A 10,540-nucleotide genomic window follows, 5' to 3' on the forward strand; every position below is an offset into this window, starting at 1 on the left:
GCTTCTAAGGCTATGATGATGCTGGTTAAGGACGCGGAAGAGTCTATAAAAGTTTTTATCTGAAATGTAATACTGGTCTTTGTGTGCCAGTCTCTTGCTGGCTTTTTGCTGTCCTTTTCCCTAGTTGTTGTTTTCTTTGCTGGTCTTTTGTAGCTTTTCTTTCTATGTTATGTTCTCTCTAGCTTCTTTCTTGCTTATCTTTACGTTTTGTAAGTGGGTTTCGGGTCCCTTAAAACTTGATTTTCCTTAATAAAAAACTATTCAATATAGTTAATAAATAAATGACAATCAAATATTTTAAAGAGTTTTTTTCAAACAAATAAAGTGCTTGATAACATGGAATAAAATAAAACATAACACCTTTTCAATCGGTAAATATAATTAAGACTTATTATCATCACATTTTGAGTGGCAACCCGTGACCTTGGGTCTGATAGGGTTTGACTTTTAGTGAAGGTGTCCTCCATATTCATCGGTGGTCTTCCTACTACTCTAGTCTCTTGATGTCCTTAGATAGGTAGTCTCCCATTGGTATACCTCATAATAGCTTGGCCATTTGTAACTTTGAATAACTCGTATATTCATGAGATGATCTATCCACCTTTTGTCAGTCATTTCTCTTACCTTTATAACAAATTTGCATATCCAACATCCAAGGTGATAACCTTGTCCAAGAACAAATTGAAACTTTGAACACTTGTATCATTTTCTTCTTTCATGTGGAACATAATCCTGGGAACCATTTGGTAGAATTTTCTCTTTCCCAATCGCTGAAGTCTCTGAGATGTTTGTCTTTGTCCAAGATATGTGGCATAGTCAATTGTTGAAATGTATGAAAAGACTCTATCTTGGTTCTCACCCTTTGTTCTTCACTTGTAATATATCAGATCTCTTCGGTGATTGTTGTTATTTCCTTGTCAGTTCCTTTTATTGCTTGAGAAGTACTCGGGTCCATTTGTGTAACCTTGCATAAAGTGATCAGAGTGTGATGGGCTAGTTGCCACCTTTTTGATAGAGCTTCCAACTTGGGTTTATTTTCTTTAAACATTTCTATGATTTTCAATAAGGACTCATAGCCCTTATAAACATCATCTAACTTTTCAATGACCAATTTCACCCTATGGGCCAATATTTTCTCAAAAGTATTATACATTTGTTGTGTGCTTTTTTGCAAAACTTCTTCATTGGCCATCTTCAAGTCTTTTATTTCATTTTCATATTTTTTCTTTTCTTCACTCCATCCTCTGCTATCCTCAGAGTTGTCTATAGGGTTAGGTGAAGCATGTTTGTGTAGGATGATGGCTTTTCTTTGATTGTTAGGTTTTCCTTTTTTTTCTTTTTTCTTTCAACATGGCATTTTCAATATATAGCCTATTAATTATTCATCTCCTTGTGCCCCTATTCAATCTCAATTATTTTTTTCTACATGTGCTTTACTACATATTTTGTGAACATAGCCGAATGCATGGTCAATGTGGCCTCCTCCAATGGGGAGGTATCTTTAATGGTTTTTAGAATTGTTGTTCCCTTTGTTTCCTTCACCATGTCCACTAGCTTTGGCTTGTTAGTGCTTTTAAAATTTACCCATGCAGCCAATATCTAAGTTCTTTGATTGTATCATGTACCACTTACCCCTTCTTTAGAGTCAAACTCTGCTACTAGCATGGGGTCCTCTTGCTGCCTTACTTGATCTAATAAAAACATTTGCTTTAGTGTCATTCCTAGTACAATCAACATATTACTCTTCATAACTATTTCTCTAGCCTTCACAGGGGTAATATATATATATCATCAAACTGTATTTCTTTGAAGGCTCAAGCGATTACTTCCTCATACTTGGATTCATCCACACCCATGAGGTTCATTTGTTTTCTTTCCTCAAACTTCTTCATCTTTATTTTCATCCAAAAATCTTTAAACGCTAGAGTATGTATGAATTCATCATCTTCTAAAAATATCATTTATATTTCTATCCTTTCATCCATAGTATTCTGTTCCCTCTTCCATTTCAGCTTCATTGCCATGTTTTTATTCTTCATACCTTGGGGGATCCATCTACGATTATTCCACCTCTTTATCGCCGTTTAAATCCCTTAATGTATTGATGGCCTCATCAATGCCACCTTCTTCTAATTCTTCATAAGGCACAAGGGGATCTAGGTTCTATATTTTTTTATTTGGATGGGGTGAGGTAGGAGAAGTCTCCTTCACACATTTATCATCGAATACATTATGAATAATAACCCAAAGGGGTTTCTTTGGTGGGGATCCACCACTTGTTGATTTTCCATAAATCTTTCAAAGTTATATAAACGCAAATCAATTCTCTTTAACTCATTAGTTTCTTTATTAAAAAATATAGGGAAATTAGGGTCACTTTTCTTCTTTTCTTCTTCTAGCCTCATTAGAACATGGCACTTTTTTCTTCTCTACATAATGTCTTGAAATGATACACAATTCCTAATCAAATATTCTTGTATTAGCACATCATGTGAAATTGTTTTAACAAAAGAACCAATATGACATTCAAAATCACATAGTCTCTCCTAGCTTTATTTCAAAGAGTAATTTGTCTTTAGATATCCCTGCAACTTTTCCAACATATTTGACCCAATAAAAAAATCTATACATTTAGTGACATGGGGAAAGAATGTTCCCTTTTTACTTTTTTCTATCACTTTTTTTTGAAGCCATAACATCTGCCACATGAAATCCAAGAATGCAAGCCTATCTTATACAAATATGGGCAACAAATGGGGATCCTAAGGGCACCCATGTACTCTAATGATGGTGTGCTCTCCCATGTAGAATCAATCATAAAAATTATGAGTATGACCCTTTTCAGGATCAAAGGCAAGTGGACTCAACACCCTTCTCAAATTTAGTGAAAATATCTCAACCTGATGGTTGAGGGAACTAAAAATTAGAATAAAAAATGAATCATGTATTTTTTTGTAATCACAGTCCTTGCACCTTTTATCCCATAAGTAACACCATTTCTGCACTAGTAGCTTGTTTCCCTTCTCATCTACCATCCCTAATTTTGGTCATTGGCTGAAAACTTGTCTATTTTGAAAGAAAATCAAATAACATAATAGGGAATAGTGGTGAAAGTCGCATCTCTTCTTCTCTTTCCATGCCACAAGCTGATCATGAATTTTCCTCTCTAATTCAGATGCAAAGTCAAATTCAAGGTTCACTTCAGAATTTTGTATTCTCATGGCCATTTACATTAGTGACATTGGAATTTTATCCCTGACATCCTCTCCTAACACTTGACACAAAGAAAAGTATGTCTTTTGGAAGTAGAGAAGGAAATCCTCCACAGGAAAGGATTCATTGCTTGAGATCACCACAAGTTTATTGTTCAAGCCCCTCCTTTAGTAGTACAGAAGCTCATCATTCCTAAAGGTTTTCCTTAACCTGGTATAATCTATATCAAACTTCTCTAGGTCAACTTTAGTGAGAGCCTATTTGTTTAGCATAAAATAGTCAACAATGGTCGATTTTGTGACCACCAGCAAGGGATTTCCACTAGGCATCCTGACGGTTTAAGTTACTGGGTGATAATTGTCGGCTAACACTTGAATCAATTCAACATCAATAAAAATATATTTGGTACTATCAACTTTGCAACATCAAGGGTCCAAGGATTCAACACAGGGACCTTCCCATCTCTATTTTTGTTAAAGTACCAAAACAACTCCTTCCCTACTATTGGAATTGCAACATCTCAACAACTCTCTAGCCTATCTTTGAACACATTCTTAGCCCCCATGTCTGCTGACTTGTGTAATTCATCCAACAGTGATTTTTGTAATGGTCTTTTTGCTGGGTTAGAGGATCTAGGTTTTCTTTCAGATCTTTTTCCCCCTTTTGAGCTTTCACAGTCTTTAGACTCTTCCTTCTTTCTAGGCATCTTATCTTTATGCTTCTTAATGGAATTTCAACTGAATTCTATAAATTTTGCATCTTAACAAGTAATGGAGTACTTACTTGTAAGCTATCGCAAGTGATTTTGGCTTGTTCTTCCTCGTCCTAGGGTTCACTTCACATAGTTCTTTAGCTTGGAGTAAAAAAATTAGGCAAAAATTGACTATTAATGGTGGCTCTTGAGGATCTTTTCTTCATTTAATTTGTGTGTGCCATTAACATCTTTGCCACCCTTTCAAAAAAATTATTTATGTCATGTTGATGTCATTAATTATATCCATATGGTGACATGCAATCTAATTGTTACCTCTATATCGCAACTTCATCTTTCATTAATTATGTCCACCTTGCGATCTGGCGATATATTATTGGACCATCGCTATATCACATTCTTATGATGTCTTTACTAGTTCCCTTTGGCGATATTTCAATAATACTTTAAGTTATTTTATTATCGCTATATCTTAGTGTCATCTTCTACACATAATCCTCCCTTGCGATATAGGGATATCTTGGGAATTAGCTCCTTGTGTTACTGTTTCACAAACTGCTCTATATTGTAGGATATGGGTCTTGTGAAACAGTGATCCCATTAAAACTTCATTTTCTTTTGTCGCCATTTCGCAAGCCACTTTATATAGTAGAATATAAGTGTTGCGAAATGACGATACTTTATGAACTTTTTTTTTCTTGTCACCATTTCATGGGCAACTTAATATAGTGAGAAATTTATTTTGTGAAACAATGATACCTTTATGATTTTCATTTCCTTTGTCGCTATTTTGCAAGTTGATTGATACAATAAGATAATGACCATGTGAAATAGCAATACTTCATTATATTTCTATATGATGGTTCAATTGAGATGATAAGTGAGGTATACTAATATTTTTAGGGAAATGGTGGAAGATATGAAATTATTGATCGACAAGTAAGTTTTTTAACAATGGTATGACTCTTTTAGGCTCAAACATTTGATTTTAGGGCTTTGGTGTAGAGTTTTGAGACTTTTTTGGCTAGAAAACACATTGAATTATGATAGACAAGAAACTCCACTTATGTATATATATAATTTTGGTTTAGCTATTTGTATGGATAGTAGTGGGAAAATAATTTAGGAATACAAATTTTCGGGGTTCCAATGACCCCCAAAAGTGGAAGTTGCCTATCGAAGATCATGAAAGGATTTTAGAGATAATAAAAGATAGAGAGGATCCAAATTATATGTACCATGAGCTCACTTAAGTTATTAGTACAAGTCAACTCATATCTTTTTAGACCATGATACATGTATATATGCACATACATGTACATACGAGTTATTTTTTGGATCATCATACATATATACATAGACACATACATGTACATACGAGTTATTTTTTGGACCATGATACATATATATGTTTTGTTCAATTATGCTCTTTTCCATATTTAATGTTGTGGATTCATAATGACATTATATGTACATAATTTTTCATATGATAAATGTGTTGTTTATTAGCTCATTGAAAATATTGCATTGATGGTTTGAATGTATTGCAGTTTGAAACAACCCTTTCTTAAATATGCATATTGTTTGGATGATTAAAATTCACTTATGCATTTTTTTTTTAAGTAATCTTTATATATATGTGGATGATTATTCTATGATTTATTTCAAAGACAATTAATTTAATACTTATCTAAATGAATATCTTTTAAAATATCTAATGCTAGATATGTAATATGCTATGTTATTGTAGCGTCGTAAATTGTACACCCCTAATTAGGGTTGTCCAATTTCACACTAAGGTTAGCACTCGCCTTACAGTGTTACATTTTGTATTTTAAAATTTATTTTAAGAATTTAATTAATTAATTTAACTAAATCCAAATTGCTCTCTTATCATTCCACACATTATAAAATTGGGCCCTTAACCCTAAGTGTGCCCCTTTTTATTTTATCTTCTTTAATTAATTAATTAATTAATCCTAATAAAGTCCTATTTTGACCTTCAAGGCTCATTTTGGCATATCTAAATACCTTGGATTGATGACTGAGCCAAATTTGAATTTCTAATCAATATGCCTTGCATCCCTAAAAAATTGGAAAAAGTTGATCGGACCAGTATGAATCACATTGGTCTCGACTTTTTCTCCCCGAATTTTAGGATCATGTTTTGGCGGTATTATAATGTTTAAATATTGCTTTGTGTGAAATTTCATCAATTCTAAGTTGGTCTAAAGGTGATTTTAATTATAAAATCCCTATATAAGGCATCTCTCTCAATTAATTATCCATAACAATTACACTTTATGCTAGCATTATCATCAATTCAAGCGAAGATCTAATTCAAGGAGAAACAAGATACATCAAGCATCTTCAAATTATGTTTCAATTATGTTTTCATGGTGGATTTTATGTGATTTATTATGTTATTGCATCAACACATGGAGGATGGGTGCAAGAGCACCTTGGTCATATTGATGCCTTATGAAGGCTTTTGTCATTATTTCTTGTTTTGGTGTTGTTTCAAGTTGTAATAAAGTCCTAAGGACCATTTTTTGTCATTAAAATACTTTTGTAATCATTTCAAATCAAGTTGTAAGGCCTTTGATGCCATTTGAGTCATATAGGCCTATAAGGTCCTCATTGGGTCAACATTGGTCAAACCACTCCAAGTCCATCCAACGTGAGTGGAAATGATGTAATTGATACTATATGGTCTATTTTGACACATCTTAGGGGTATATGTGAAGTTTTGAGTTAGTAAGTTGAGTAGGACAAAAGTTTTCAAAAGATGTAAAGTTGATTTATGTGTTGCTTCTGGATTTGATTGTGTGAGTATTTTTTTGATTTGATATTAAAAAGTACTCATACAATTAAATCTAGAAGAAGCGCATAAATAAATTTCATGGATTGTGAAAATCTACTAGCTTTGATGTAAAAGTTGCTTGTCAACTTTTACATCTTTTTAGTGCAATTTTAATGTTGTTTTGCTTTTGAATGGTCACCCTTTTCAAAAATCAGTTGGGGGTTGTTGGACTGGGGCATAAAATTTTTAAATAGTCTCATTTTTGTTTGAGGCAGGTTGTTGATGTTGTTTTGTACAAAGTTTGGAGAAGAATCAATAATATCAAGGCTTATTCTTTGCAGTTTTCCTGTAACATTGTTGCAAAACTACTCATAACTTCCTTGTACAAATGACTTAGGATGTGAGACTGAGCCCATTGGAAAGATCTATGAATCATATTTCATTTAAGATTTATTTTGGGAGATTTTACTAAGATTTGAGAATTTGGTGGGTGTTTTACCAAAAACTATTTTGAAACCCTAGTTTCAAGGGTTTGAACAGAGAAATGTAAATTTCTCGCCATTCCACTAAGATCAAAGCACTGAACTTGGTGGAATGGTAGGTGGGGGCACTCTCCAAATTGGTTTTATCTATTTTTTTGTAGAGGTTGAGCTTTAAGTCATGTTTGGAGCATTGAATGCCTAACATCCTCATATCTTAGGTCATGGAAGCACAAGTAGGGTGAAGGGTTTGAATTTTGGTGCCCAAACAAGCCAAGGAGATACTAGAACCTATGGAATCTATCCATTTTTTACATTTCCCTACCTTTCAAAGTGGAGTTGCGTATTTGTGGAGTGCTTCTAAGGCACTTGTTGTGTAAAAGAGACCTAATTGTGCACTTAAGACCCTGCAATAGTATGAATTTGACCCTAATGTTCCAGAGAAACCTGTACATATCTTGACATATACTGTGTAAATCTAAAAAGGGTGTTTGAAAATTCTTTTTTTTCATGCCTATGTTTAAAGGTTTAATATTTAAGGGCCAAAAACCGTATGGACTGTCCTAATAGGCCTAGTAGCTTGTGTGAAGAAAGTATCCTTGTTGGTGATCTCTAGTAAATTACAAGTGTTTAGGGAGTTAGGTTGATGTTTTCCAACAAGTAGTGAGTTCCATGAGTGGAGTGTTGGTTCTTGCATGTGGCCTTGTAGCCTAGTTCAAACTTCCTCAAGTTGCCTAGTGGTTTCTCTATGAAAGACCTTTGCACCTATGAATCATGGATCCAATTTGAACAATGATTGTGTCTACATTTGAAGGCCCTCTAAATCAAATTTGTATTAGATCCAAGTTCTGATTGGCAAACAAAAGTAGTGGTGTGTGAAGAAGAGTAAGCTATCTTGTGAAGACAAAATGCCTCCTAAAGGTGGGTTAGTGATGGCTAGGAGAATAAAGGCCCTAGAAGATGAGATTGCAGGAATGAAAGCTAGAGATAGAAATTGAGAGAGGCATGAAGAAGGTGATAGTGACAGAAAAGAAGAAGAAGAGGGTGAAGAGGGAGACCCTCAAGTGAATCCCCAAGAAGAGGAGATGGCTCCTGAAGAAATAAGGCTTCTCAATGCTTTGAAGTCAGTAAAAGGAGAGACTTCTAATGTAAAGATGGATCTTCCAATGTATGGAGGAAAGATGGATGTTGAGGAGGTAATAGAGTGGGTTGATGCTCTAAACAACTATTTTGAGTACAAGGAAGTGCTAGAGGACAAGAAGGTGAAGTTTGCAAAAACAAAATTGAAAGGTGTTGTCTTGACATGGTGGAACTATACCCAAGGAGAAAGGGTGAAGCAAAACAAGTCCATGATCAATTCATGGGACATAATGGTAAAAAAATTGAAGATTCAATTCTTACTTACAGATTTTGAGGTCCAAGTGTTCAAGAAGATGCAAATATTGAAGCAAAAAGACAGGGATGTGGCTACCTACATCAAGGAGTTTCATAAACTTAGTCTAAGGTCTAGGCACGTAGAAAATGAGATTGAGAAGGTAGCTGGATACATAAATGGTTTGAAGTTTAGCATTCAAGATGAAATCAGCCTTTTGACCCCCTAAAAAATGGATGAGTGATTCCAAGTATCCCTAAGGGTAGAAGAGAAGTTGAGGAGAAAGCATGAGCAACAAGGAAGAGGAAGAGGAAGAACTTTCAAAGGTAGGGGTAGTTTTGGTGCAAGGGGACAATCTTAGAGAAAACAAGGTAAGTCTAGTGGTCACCAAGACCAAAGTGGAGAGACAAGTGGTAGAGGAGGTTTCAGAGGAAGAAGACCAAATGGAAGAGGAATATTTGGTGGATTAGAAAAGGGTTCTAACACCTTTAGTGGAAGATGTTACAATTGCAATAAGTTTGCGCACCCAGCCTTCAAGTGCCCACAGAAGAAATCTTTAGGTTCCCATGGTGGGGAAAGGAGGAACCAATTGGTTCAAGAAGAAGATTGCCAAAGTGTAAATTCACCTTCTAGGCCTACTAATCAAGAATGTGTATAAAGTTTGATAATGAGAAGGACACTTTTGAAGGTACCAAGCACCAAGGAGCCACCCCAAAAAAAGTCTTTGTTTTGAATCTCATGAAAATCACTTGGGAAGGTGTGCAAGATAATTATAGATTCACGCTCTAGTGATAACCTATTTTCCTTAGAGATGGTTGAGAAGATAAATCTGAAAAGAACCCCTCATCCCACACCATATAGGGTATCATGGTTGAACAAGGGTCAACGAGTTCTTGTCAATGAACAATCTTGGGTAGAGTTTCATAATGAGGGTTATAAGGATAAAATCCTTTGTGATGTAATTCCCATGTATGCTTTCGATCTACTTCTAGGTATCCCTTGGAAATATGACCATAGAGAACATCATGATGGTCAGAAAAACAACTATACAATAGAAAAAGATGGAGAGTCTTTCACCTTGAATCCCCTACCAAATGAAGGTGCAGATAAGAAACTTGGGTCTAGTGTCATGGTAGTAGGGGAGAAGGAGTTTTTGAGGACCTTGAAGGAAGAGGGAGATCAAGGGTTTTCTTTGATTTTCAAGCCAAAATATGGATCTATTTTGTCTACAAACAATGGAGAAACCATACTTAGTGATGTCCAAACTTTGCTGGAGAAGTATAAGGGTATTGTGGTGGAGGAGTTGCCTAGTGCCCTACACCCAATTAAAGATACAAATCACCATATGGACCTAATTCTAGGAGCTACATTGCCTAATAAGGATGCCTACAAGATGACACCTGCCCAAAATGAAGAAATAGCAAAAGAAGTGCAATAGTTGTTGGATAAGGGCCTAGTTAAGGAGAGTATAAGCCCTTGTGTTGTCCCTACCATGTTGGCTCCCAAGAAGGATGGAAAATGGAGGTTATGAACTGATTCAAGAGCCATAAATAGGATAACCATCAGATATAGGTTTCCTATGCCAAGAATGGAAGATCTCAGGGATTGTCTGGGAGGTGCTTGCTACTTTTCAAAGATTGACCTGAAAAGTGGGTATCATTAGATTGGGATCAAAGAAGGGGATGAATGCAAGATGAAATTCAAGACCAATGAAGGCCTTTTTGAGTGGCTTGTGATGCCCTTTGGACTCTCTAACACACCTAGTACATTCATGAGACTAATTAATGAAGTATTGAAATCATATATTGGTAAATTTGTTGTTGTATACTTGGATGATATTCTTGTGTTTAGGAGGTCCAAGGAGGAGCATTTTAAGCACCTTAACATGGTCCTAAGGAGGATACACAAGGAGAAATTGATGATTAAACTAGAAAATTGTGAGTTCATGAAGGAGGAGTTGG

The 10,540-nt window shown here is 35.1% G+C and overlaps 1 protein-coding gene across 1 annotated transcript; it reads left to right on the forward strand.

Annotated features, from left to right (window-relative positions):
- Positions 1–9,390: 9,390 nt before the first annotated feature.
- LOC131875147 (uncharacterized) lies at positions 9,391–10,017 on the forward strand. Its single transcript, XM_059219178.1, has one exon. The coding sequence runs from the start codon at positions 9,391–9,393 to the stop codon at positions 10,015–10,017; it is 627 nt and encodes a 208-aa protein (XP_059075161.1).
- The last annotated feature ends 523 nt before the right edge of the window (positions 10,018–10,540 follow it).

This window comes from Cryptomeria japonica, chromosome 4, assembly GCF_030272615.1.
Source record: "Cryptomeria japonica chromosome 4, Sugi_1.0, whole genome shotgun sequence".
Lineage (NCBI taxonomy): Eukaryota > Viridiplantae > Streptophyta > Pinopsida > Cupressales > Cupressaceae > Cryptomeria > Cryptomeria japonica.